The 12,719-nt window shown below is 38.0% G+C and overlaps 1 protein-coding gene across 9 annotated transcripts in view; it reads left to right on the forward strand.

Annotated features, from left to right (window-relative positions):
• Window positions 1-12,719, forward strand: part of LOC135165835 (phosphatase and actin regulator 2) — a 93,400-nt gene that overhangs the window by 72,569 nt on the left and 8,112 nt on the right. For 7 of the 9 annotated variants that reach the window (XM_064127563.1, XM_064127564.1, XM_064127566.1 and 4 more), the window contains 5 exons: window positions 8,067-8,234; window positions 8,819-9,052; window positions 9,653-9,902; window positions 10,371-10,403; window positions 10,978-11,120. In XM_064127563.1, coding sequence (XP_063983633.1) covers window positions 8,067-8,234; window positions 8,819-9,052; window positions 9,653-9,902; window positions 10,371-10,403; window positions 10,978-11,120 — 828 coding nt within the window. The remainder of the gene's footprint in view (window positions 1-8,066; window positions 8,235-8,818; window positions 9,053-9,652; window positions 9,903-10,370; window positions 10,404-10,977; window positions 11,121-12,719) is intronic. The other 2 variants (XM_064127561.1, XM_064127562.1) reach the window with 2 other exon arrangements.

Here is a 12,719-nt window from a genome sequence, read left to right on the forward strand (position 1 = left end):
TCTTCTCATCAATTCTAATTAATTCCTAAAATGTGAAAAAAATATGTGGGCAGAATGGGCTATTTTTCTTTAATTAGCAATGGAAATATTCGAGAGCTTTTTTCCACTGCCTCATACCGTTGGTCCAATCTCCGATGACTGCAGGGGGGTGGGGAGGATGAAGCTGCCCTTGAAAAAGGGGATGCAGGACATGTAAGGACACATGTCCCCGATTTCCTTTAGTTTTTTTTTTATCTGAATTATTTTGAAAGCCACGTCAATTCTCGCAGATGAAAAGCTCGACCTACTTGGCCTCATTTTCCCCATTAAAAAAAGCCCTGTCCCATTAAAAAAAAAAAATAGAACTTTTTTTCTATTGAAAAAAAAAACATTCTACAAATGTTATAAAATATCTAATTAGAGTGGGAAATTTTCGTTTGGATTAGTGATATAAATATTTTTGATTTTGCGATAATGATTTTCATCCCTTCATGATCACTCCCCTCTCAACTAATTAAATTTAGCTCTGGTAAAATTGTTTGTTAATTCTCTGATGCATCTGAAGTGCATCATAAACACGATATAACGAAGGTATTCAAGCACCTCAACGAAGTATTTTGTTTCACGTAAGCCTGTGTACAATGTACGAGGGAATACCCAAGATACAAGGAGAATGATCGATATACCCTCTCCTATTCCCATACCGAAGCCACAAGTCCCGGGAGATCCTCCAAACAGTCTCAACAGACCTCTCAACGAGTGAAAAATCACCGAGTACATGCAGCTGTTCATCTTCATGACTGACGTTGATTAAAAATAATTAATTAGGCTTCATAAATCCTCTGAGACAACAGAGAACAACATGAGACGATTTTTTCGCGTTATTCATTTTTTTTTTTTTGGGACGCGAAGAAGGGTTGGCAGGAGGGGGTTGATGATGACCCCATCTGATGTATCGGAAAATTCTAGCTCAGATTAAAAAAAAAATCGTCCATTTTGCTCCCATAGAACCCGAGATATAGCGAAAAACGTAAACATAATCTAGCAGTGGATGATCCATGATGATCTATAGTCGCATTGAGGATTTTTGAGAGATCTACTGCGGCAAAATGACTGATTTTTTCGGAAATCAACAGGGAATTTCCCAGACTATTCGATCGCCTCATCTCCCGGGCGTCTGGTCCCGAAAATGTGAAAACGATCTAGCGATCGATAAATGATCTATGAAAATTCATTTAGGATTATCTCCGGGTCTATGGGAGCGAAACGATCCATTTTTTTTTCATTCCACCTGAAGTTTTTTGATCTGTTGGATGCGGCATTATCCACCCCAGAATTTCAACCCCTATTTTTCTCAGTAAAAAAATACTTCTTTGAATTAACTGTTCCCAAACGCAATATAAAAAAATTCTTTGACATGTTTCATCCGTTGGCATTTACTACGACAATTTTTTCAGAGTGAAAAAAAAACATTGCCCGAGAGCTCGTATAACTTTACTCTCTCACTTCCTCGTTTCTTCCATCAATAAAAAATACATCCCTTGATTTCCCCGGTGACAAGACACACGAATATAAAAAAAAAAAAATTACCAATTGTAAGACTGAAAGCTCCACGTACGTCTCTCCAAAATAGATGTGTAAATATTCCGTGTATTTTTTTTTTTATTCAACGAGTTCATCGACGTCATCCTCAGCGCAGATGAATGGACCTCCACGTGTCTGAATGGCTAGACGATTTTTTTTTTTCATTTCTCTCTGTTTTTATTTTCATTTCTCCAACGGGTATCAATGACTCGGTGAATTTCCCCAGCACTTGTGCATCGATTTACGGATTATTTAGACAATGGAGGAGCGACTAAGGTTTTAGTACCTTTTGAAAGTGCCAGTAGTGAGTTCAAGGTCAGGGAAAGAGTTTGTTGGATTAAGTGCTATGAGCAATTACTGGAATTAAAAGCTCAGTGCTTAATTCAACAGCTTGAGGGTATCGTGTTTACTCAGCTTTAATATCACCCTCTGCGCTGGATTAGAGATATTTCCATGTTAATTAATAACAAGGACGCCCTATTATTCATATTTTTTAATATTTTTACATTACATTATATACTGAACCTTTGAGCCACGACCCCTAACCGAATGTTAATACGGAATAAAATATGTCGTATATTACAGCTCATAATATTCCTCTCACAGTTATGAACCATTACTTGAACCCTGTGACCCTTTCGACCTCACTTACACTCTTCTCTCCCTCTTCCTAGCGAACCCAAATAAATATCTCCAAAGCTTCTGGAGTGATTAATTTAAACCGAAAAAGCTAACCCTTCTCACTCGCAACAGTTAATTATATCTCCATGAAAAATGTTGATTAACCTTCAAGAAAAAGTTAATCAACATCTAGCATCGAAAAAATTATCTCAAAAAAAATTTCTAACCCTTGATTTCGTTTCAATCCCAATTTTTCAATGAAATTCCATCCCACCATTTTTTGACCCTCATTTAGCCCTTTCCCCACCCCAAAGGCACCCACATAAATATCCCAAGAATTCCCAGAATAATAACCTCAAGCCGACAAAAAACTCAACCCTTCCCGTCCAAAAAATTGATTATCTTCCCGAAGAAAAAAATTAATCAACCTTAAAAAAGCTCTCCGACACTTTTCACATCATAAATTTCTCCTAAAAAAATTCTCAACGTGGAATCCCCTAGACTCCTGAAGGTCCACCCCTTACAATCAATAATTTGTCTCTTCAGCATAAAAAAAATCTATCCCTTTGTGTTGCAAAAAAAAGCTCTAGGAATGGGAGTCGAGCTTTTCTCGTTTCAAACTCGAGTTTTTCCTCGTAACGATCGGTCCTCTGTTCCCGGCTGCACGCAGTCACCCCCCACCCACCCCCACCCACTCTCCAATGCTTTTCACCTCCCCATAAACTCCCACTCGGCCGTCGCAAGCGCCCACGCGTCTGTCGCACGCAGCGCCATCACGCGGAGTTGCGCAGATGCAACTGAAGTCGTTTGCGAGCTTTTGCTCAGGCATTCACCGACTCTTTGACAGTCAGTTCATGTCAGTCGTGACTCGAGGAATAGTCTCTGTAAATAATTCTCCAGTTTTTCGTTTCCGTTTGTGATTTATCGAACGTTTTCTCGACAATTTTTTAGTTGTTATATTTGCGGAAAATGAGCTTTCGCGAGTTTTCCTATTTTTTGAAGAGGGACCGAGTGGGGGTTCATTGGATAGCCAGAGGAATTTAAAATTTAATTGAAACGATAATAAATTGTTTAGTCTTGATCAGTTGTGGATAATGAGGGGAATTGCCGGAAAACGTCGATTTTTGGTTTTAGGATATTTTTGGAAATTTCATCCAAAAATAGTAGTTCCTCCGTGTTGGTCATCAGAAGTTTTCATAATTACTGTTCCATGACAATCTTGTAGATCGCCGAAAACAGTTTCACTTTTAAAAATTTTAAAAAACCTCAATTTTTGAAACTTTCGAAAATTTCAATTTTGAAGCTTTTATAAATTTTTTTGACCGGTCAAGTGGGGGCTCGTTGGATAGCTAAGACACTTTCCAATGAGATTCCAGCCATAATAATCCATTTTGCCCCATTACCCGATGAATAAAAGGAGAAATAAGGGGACAGGTCTTATATTATTCCAATTTTTTTATTCTAAAATGCATGAGCAGACGAGGGGCAGTTTTTTCAATCTGAAATTTTTCTGGCTATCTATTGGAGTCACTATGGGCCCCGGGGAGTTGAAATGTCAATTTTCTAATTGTAAAATTTGATTCTTTTTGATAGCAGAGAAATAATTGACTAATTTTTTAGCCTGTGACAATAGAGGGGAATAATTGGGGATATGAGTGGGGTGAGTTTTTTGGCGGCTGTCAAGACGTTCGGCCCAAGTGGAAGACGTCGCCGGCGGTGCGATAAGCAGCACAAAGCCCTGGAATTGCCAGGGGCATTCAATCAGTGCCAAGTACAACCCGATATTGTACCGTGTTGGGAATCAGCACCACCAATAACACCACCTGCTGATTTTCTACCGCCCGGGTACAAGAAGGGCGATAGATTCACTGGTGAGGTATTTTCGATGAATGTAAATCATATTTTGCCCTCGAGCGGGGATGCGTGGGGTTGGCGACCTGTTGGCTGAGGGGTTCAAGTTCATGAGGAGTTTGGCCTGAAACTTTTTACGTAAAAAAAAATCCAGGAATATAAATGACCTTTCCCAGGACATTTTTACACGCTGAAGTCCTCTTGATGATTTCAATGACAATTAGGCTGATGATCTGCAGTCACCACCAGAATTAATCGAATAACCAATCATTTAATTACTAATATTGGTCTGACCTATCCCAGGGTATTTTTATTCGGTCAGTCGAAGTCCTGGTGATGATCGTCAAGGACAATCAGACATCTGATGATCTGCAATCATCAACAGACTTTTGAATTGATCAATCAATCAGTGAATCATTAATATTAGTCTGACCTATCTCAGGACATTTTTTATCGGGGTAATGATGATCTGCAATCAGAAATAAAATTTTTAATTGAAAAACCAATTAGTCAATCATTAATATTGGAATTGGGGAGTTAAATTAATTGGAATAAGGAGGTTTTCTTCTAATTACTGTTATTTGTTTATATCGCACGAGGAAGAACAACTGTCGACTTAATACTAAGTAGTAAAATCGACAGAAGATCGTTATCGATAAAGGGGTCGCAGTTCAGCCGCGTCCAGATAAAAGGAGATAAGTCATAATAATTTTATGTGGAAGACATCATCAACATAGCGATTTAATTTGAAAATTCGTATGACTGGTATCGATTTTTTTTCACCAAATTGATCTATTGATCGTTCTAAAAAAATTCAATTGCCAACACATCAGAGTACACATCCGGAAATATCAATTTATTAATTATTTATATCGATTTCGGGATTGATTTCCTCTGATTTTGAATCAAAATGACCCAGTGATCGTACTGATGAATCATTCATCACTCAAATTTCCAAAAAAAATCCCCAAATCATCACCTCAGACGTCGCATAAACTGATAAAATCACCGACAAATACGGGGACCCACACAATGACCCAAATAAACCAAAGGAATTCTCGTGAATCTGGATAATACGTCTTGTTCCAGTGTAAAAACTCGATGCGATTCGAGAAGTTGGTAAAACGCTTGAATTATGGATGCATTCATCGCACCAGGGCTGTAAAGTCTCGTGAAAATGTGTGGAAAAGTGTTAAAAAGAAAATCGAGAATTAGAATGAGTAAAAAAGTGCATATTAGGGGAGTGAGAAAATGCTTGGTACGGCGAATTACATTTTAATCGTCGACACTGCTGCGCACTAGTGCTGGATAAAAAGTTGTCGACAGATGGTAACGACACGAGGGGGTTTGGCGGTGGGGGAGGGGGGAGGGAGGGGGTTTTGTTTTAATGCTCACCATTTTTTTATTTTTTTTTTATCGCTTTTATGTTCCACCTCCTGGTTCAGTCGCAGCGTTGCCCGTTTGTTGGAGATTCCATTTTATTTTTTTATTTTTATGCCCTGGTATTCGTTTTTGGGGATTAACATTCTGGATATAATCCGATGAGGGCATCATGCCATTAGGTGAAATGGACGGAATTTTATTTTCGCGGTCGTGAATTTGTGCGGTTTTTTTTTTTCAGTTTTGGGATTTTTTTTTCACGAGAGATGTTTAAATTTTATTGAGGGGCTGAGGGGGTTGATTGCGACCCCAATCGATAGATCAGGAAATTTATTTATAAATGTGAAACAATCGATTTGGCTCCCATAGAAGGCGAGCTACAGCGAAAAAAAATGATCTGTAGATCGATAAATGATCTACAGGAAATCGCTGTAGATCAATTCTATTGTCGAGAATTTTCCCACTTATCCAATAGAAAAAAAGTAATCTAGTATGCCTTCATAGATCATGAATTACAGATAAAATTACCAAAATGATCTCGAGATCATTGAATTTTCGATCGAAATTTAATTGAAAAAAATCCATAAACGATCTGGGATTTTCTCCAAAATTCTCGACCAAAATCAATCCTTTTTTTAAAATTCCAACTCAAATTTTCCGTTAGTCCATTTTGCCCCAGGTATTTTCTAAATGAATAAAACATTTATTTACATTTTGTTTGTCATCCAATCAAAATTTCATTTCAATACCATCTGCAATCCAATCACAGATTTTTCGGATGCACAAATAGAGTTAATTGTTCCCGTAGCTGTATTTACTTCAAATACACTAGATTTATTTGTCTGGAAAATGAAACAATTCATATGGAAATTCTTGGAATAATTAACTCAACTATTTCCCCCGGCAACGAAATGCCACTTTTATTTTTAGAGAAATTTAGCATTCCTCCCCCACATGTCTGGTTTTCACGGTGGCATAAAATCGGTCAAGGTCATTCTATGACCCCCCCCTTCTCCCCCCCTCGTCTTCCCTTTGTATCTCTCCCTCTCATTCGCCAATCTCCCTCGCAATGACAATTATGAGAATGAAAGATAGACTCAATTTTCATCTCAAGTGAGGAAAAATTATTTCACACCAGCTGGTGCTTCTATTTTTACTTCCAATCGGTACGCGGGTGGTGTTAGTTGTTCTAATGCTCACCCCTGGGAATGATCTTGGAAAATTTAAGACCGACATAAAATAGTTGATGCAATCGATGGTGCGAGTTGCAGTGGAATAACGCGGGGGTGGTAATGAATAACAAAATCTCGAACATTTTTTATTGCAATATATTATTTATGGGGGCGTTCATAATGTCGTTGCGTGGGCCGAAATGCTTATAGTGATGTAAAAATGAAAATAAGCCATTTTGCGATTTTTTAATGTGAGCTTTAAAAGACCAGATTTTTTTATGGGGAAGAACGGGTGGGGCGGATTTTTTGATGACTCCAATCGATGGATCGGGAAATTTACCCACAAATTAAAAAAAAAATGGTCCATTTAGCTCCCATAGAACCAAAGTAATAGCCAAAAATTCGGAAGTTATTTGACGGACAATGATCTAGAATGATCTACAGAATAATTTAGGATTTTTGAGGGATCTACCCAGGCAAAAAAGCCCGTCTTTCTTCCCCTCGAAAGAGCATACCTTCGACTATTCGGTGAATTCACACCAGCCTATTCTACCCCAATGCTACGTAAATGATCTAACGATCTATGAATCATCTAGAAAATTTCATTTAGGATTTTTTTTGGTTCTACTGAGCCAAAACGGACAGTTTTTTTTTTAATTCGGCCTGAAATTTTCAGATCTATCGATTGGAAGCATTCCCGCCCCCACAATCCCACCCCCTCAGCCACCCTCTTCGAACCTTCATCAACAAACGAATTTAAAAAATTGTTTAGTGCTGGAAAACCAGTGATAGACGGTCCTCCTGCCCACGCCAGTAGTTTGTGCCCAAAGTTCATCGTTTCAATCACAGGATTAGCAGTATATAAATCCCCTCCCCCCAACCCCCGACCATTCACCGCTTTGTCCCGACTCGTTAACGCGGTCTAACCGCAGATGGGCGGTCAGGGTGACATCGATTCTCGGGGACGGCCGACAATTACCGAGGGTAAAAAATTGAAAAAAAAACGAAAATGAAGGAAAAAAAATGATTGAAGAAATGACCGCGAATTCTCTCTCACTCGTGCCAATGTAGTTTGATGAATTTCACTAGGTTTTCTGGGGCATGGCTATCGTCAATTTGGATTTGTGCCAATGAAATTCCAACGAGAGACAAACACGTGGGGGCGGGAGGAGATGAAAAAACTAGTGTTATAGGGAGTGCTCACACTAAAACAGCGAATTGACATTTCCCTGAAATTTGAGCTTTAGGAGAGGGAGACAAAAAATGGTCCGAGCTTTAAAAAAAAATTCAACAATTTGTATTTTCAAAAGAAATTTGAGAAATAATTTTTTTCTCCAAGAAAAATGACAAGACAAGACGATTATTTTATTGAGTTTGTGCTTTTAACTTTATTACTGACTTCTTCAACTTAAAATTTGTGCTTCGAGCTTATCGAGACTTCTGGAAATTAATTTTCTGAATTTGTTTTTGTTGTTCCAGAGCCGAAAAAGGAAAAGACTGAACAGAGTACGAATGGGGCATTATCACCAAGTGGTGAGCTTGCATCTAGTGAGGATGTGGGGGGACAATCGGGGGATCAGAAGCCGAAGAGACCGAGCCACTTCCAGGCATCGACAAGCCTCGACAGGCGGCTGGTCATGCTTCGAGGTATGTCCGTTCAAATGATTGAATTTATTTGAAACAAATGGAAAATTAATCTCCTATCAGATCCGGTATAATTGTTTTGTTAATAAATCAGCGATAGGCGTTCGAATAATTAATTCAATTTACTCACGACTTCGTAAGAATTATTTATCATCATTATTGCCTGTTGTGATGTCTAATTAAATATTTATTTAATTATGCGAAATTCAATACGACTTTTTAGATTTCCAATTTAATTAAATTTCGTCGTTACCATTATTTTTATTATTATCTCTTTTTATTGCGAACGATCGAATTTCTCTTGCGATTCTATTCCAATCCATAAGTTAATTCCAATCAATCTATTTATTTAAAAAAAGACAATTTTATTCACATGCACTTCAATAAATTTAAAAGAAATATTTTTTTTTAATATCAAAAGAATTTTTATGAAAAAAAATGTCCATTTACTCTATTTTTACTAAAAAATCTTCTCTAAACAAAACGCAATTCACTGATTGAAATGTGGATTTTAAAAAATATTTACAATATGATTTTTACCAGGAAATGTTAAACTGTCAATAAATAAAAAAATGATTTTTATGTAGCAGTGAAAAAAGAAAGATCGCTACAGACAGCTGAGGAGCAGCAGGTGATTGACAGGTACATGTCACCAATGCCACCTCATAATACTCTGATGCTGTCTGAGCTGCCTGAGCCGCCAATTCCATTAAGTGAAATCGGTCCCATTCCACCACCCCCGATGTTCAGCTCACCGAGTCCAACATTGCTGGCCCGACAGAGACAACAGCAAATGCCACTGTCCGACTGCGAAGATGACGGTGAGTGTCGAACCCTTCATTCCTATTAACAAGTCCAGGAAGGCACCAAATCGTGGACGAAATGGTTGAGAGGTCTTTCCAATCGTTGAAATTCTAACGCAACAAATGATTGGTAAAGTCAATCAGAAAGGGGGCATCGATTATGAGATGATTTGCGATCATTAAGACTATTAAAATCAGTTTAATGAGCGAATCAATCATCAGTTGTGCAATAATTTCGAGTCGTTGGAATCAATCGCAAGTTTTATTGGGAGAAAATCGTCTGTCAATCGACAAAAATCAGCCCTCAGTCGATAAAATCAACGAGACAATGACAGCTGTCATTATGAGTTGCTTGTGAATTAGATATTAGTCAGCAGAAGCGTTAGGATATCAATATATATCAATGTTAAGTAGTTTGACCGATTGATTAAGTCATTAAGTCATGAAGATGAAATACAACAATTGATTGATGAGGTCAGACATAAGACGTCAGTTATCTATTGATTTCCGATAATTTGCAATCGATAAATTAAATCGTCCCTTTATTTTCCCTTCTGAAATTAAATAAATGATTGAAAAATCCGCACATTCAATTCGCTCTCTCATCTGGTTTCCCAGACGAAGATGAAGTGGATGTCGAGGAGGACGACGTGGACCTCTACGAGATCCGCTACTCCCAGCCGGACCCGAGCATCGACACATCGCGAGTGGAGGAGATACCCGCGAAAGAGCCAAAGTTCCATGCAATGCCCCTGAAGAGTGCACTGAAGAAGAAGGGCTCGGGCAGTGGCCCTGGCACCCCCCAGAGCACTCCCACACAGGAGAATCGACCCTTGACACTTCGTCAGGAGTTACACGCGTCGTTCAAGTGAGTTTTCAAGGGATCAATGCGATCAATACCATTAGGTACACGACGAGAAATTATCGGTAAAATTACGCTATTCTCGAGTCAGTGAAATTTAACGGAAAAAACCAAAATTATTGCAGCCTCGAGTACAAAAATTCGAGTGAAATTATTAAAATGAAAATGGATTTTTAAATATATTTTGTTCGTTAGACGAAGTGTCCACTTCTTATTCATTTTTTTCCAATAAAAAAATCGTTCATTTGCAAAACTACGTAAAATTTCGGTGATGGAACCGTAACATTTCCATTCCAACTCATAATTTCTATTCAATTCGATATCTTCCGCCTTTTCTGATACTTTCTATTGAATGTTTCTCATCGTGTAGTGCAAAATTAAAAGATGATCCAGTCACGATTCATCTCACTGTCATAATCAATCACCTAGTAAACCAATCATTATTTTCCTTTCTCTCTTTATGCTTGACTGCAGAAGGCCTCCGCTAAGGCCTAGGGTGAGAATATGGTAACTAGTTTACGTTAATTATCTTGATTTGGCTTTGCATGAGTCCATCCAATTCAACAGATCTTCGATGAAGTGGAACTGGCGGTGTAATTAAAAACGAAAGGCACTGGAGATTGAAAATTTTGCCGCAAGAATAACCAAATTCTTTATCATTTTTGAGGAAGAATTTCAGAGCAACAAATGATATAAAAAAAATCCTTCATCTCTCTTTGACGCGGAGATATTCCTCAATAATTCGACTCAGATAAGTCAAATGATCTCGTCTTTCCACTAATGAATTCAAATAGTTCTTCGTGTTCTCCAGATCCTCATAAAAATAATTAAACAAATAATAAATGCTCGTTACTTTCTATCGCCGTTCCACTTGATTAATTCCCCTCGTTTTTTTAACTCTCGAGCCCCTGGCGAAACAAAAATGTTCTGTAGTACTTCATTACCCCAGCGCCTCACGAACATCTCATCAATCCTCTTAACGGATCCTGGAGCATTTGCGGTTCGCCAGGCTCACTCAGCCCCGTCCTCTCCCTTCTAGTGAAAATCGATGGATTAACATTTTAAAATGTTGCATTTACAGTAGCCGACCGGTTAGATTCGGTCTCGCTCTACCCTGCACCCTGGAGAACAAAGAGAATGCCCGACCCTATGTCATCAGGGAGGACTCGGATGGCTCGGACGATGGTCAAGTGCTCTACCGAGACGATTACGAGGATGAAGAGAGTGAGTATATTTCCAAATGGCCTATTATTCACCGACCCCACGTTGTTTATATTTTATTCACATACCTCACGATCTTGTTACAAAATAAAATGCACTCCGGTTGTAAAAATGACAGGGGAATTTACGTAATACGCAGGGGAAAATGGTCTCGTAATTTTTGGGAAAAGGAGGGAGAGGTAATCGGCATGTTCAGTGAATAATAATAATTCTTAGGTTCATTAGGGAATAAAGTTCGAAATAGTCGTGGCAAGTGCAGTAAAAATAGCAAATTTTGCGAGAAAAATTGCTGTCAAAATGTAAAAAATGTAGGAATTTTAATAACAATTATAAATACATCTAGATAATTTTTAGTTGGGGATTTTAATGAGGTAATTGGGTGTTTCAGTAGATAAATGAATAAATAAATGAATAAAGTGCAGAGGAAAGATCAACAATAGTCTTTACTACGAAGACTTGTCTTGTTAACGTTATAACAATTCTAAGATTTAAATGAGTAACAACTAGTCGTGGTTTTAAATATTTATATCTGAGTTATGATTCATGCGGAAGAAAAAAAGTTTTGGAAACTATTTTTTCACTGGGAAAAGTAAAAAAGTGTCTAATTGGTGAAAAATATCGTTAAAAAATTTCAAATTCTTTGTTTTAACAAGTGTTAAATTTTTTTTCTTCTCAAAATATCATATTTCAAATTAACGAGCGAACAGAGTGAGAAAGGGGAAAAAATATTTTTGTTGAGGTACCAGTTACAATTTGAAATTTGTTGACAACGAAATAAAAACTAAATTTAGCGGACGATTCGCGCATTGTGAGACACGCGCGTCAATTAATTTTTTTAACGTCAAATTTAATTTGAAAAAAAATTTATTACAACTGTTTATTTCAAGTCCTATCCGATCCAGTCTTACCAGGCTAATGAGTCAGTGATTCTCGTGAGTCTCATCACCGGAAGACTCACAACAGTCTCAAGCAAGTCTCAATTACCCAGTCATCAGTGGACGAGCCTTATTTGAGTCTTGAATCAGTCTATAGTTTTCCAGTCCGGCCAAAATTAGCCGGTCCGAAGGACTGTTTTCATTGTCAGCACTGTCTTTCGTTCAGTCAAAATCTCGAAATTAATTCAGTAAAATTTTGTAAATTAATTCAGTAAAATTATCCGAATTGCTCCATCACTAACTGCGGAATATGGATCCACCTGATACGTCTGTGTCATTATTTTTTGATACATGTCAGGTGTAATCATATGCCTCAGAGTCTCGTGAAGAGGAAGCTGATTGTGAGGAATGTGAAACGTAATAGTTAACCCACCTCCACATATTTTGGCAATGGAGTGGGCCAACACCTCATCATCAGGCCTTCACGATTACTCCCGAGACCTAATTATACATCATCTTGAGGATGAGGTAGTAGGGATGAAAGAGTTTTCCCACTGCACTTGTACACACATCAGCCCACGGATTACCAATGGCAAGACTCGATACCTTGAAAGTTTATATTGGTGCGACGAAAATTGCCCGAACGTTTAGTTAATTTTTTTTTTAACATTCAGTTGTGTTCGACATCGCGAGTCAAACGCCTCGATATTCTCCCTTTTCTCCATCG

This window comes from Diachasmimorpha longicaudata, chromosome 9, assembly GCF_034640455.1.
Source record: "Diachasmimorpha longicaudata isolate KC_UGA_2023 chromosome 9, iyDiaLong2, whole genome shotgun sequence".
In the NCBI taxonomy this organism is placed as follows: Eukaryota; Metazoa; Arthropoda; class Insecta; order Hymenoptera; family Braconidae; genus Diachasmimorpha; species Diachasmimorpha longicaudata.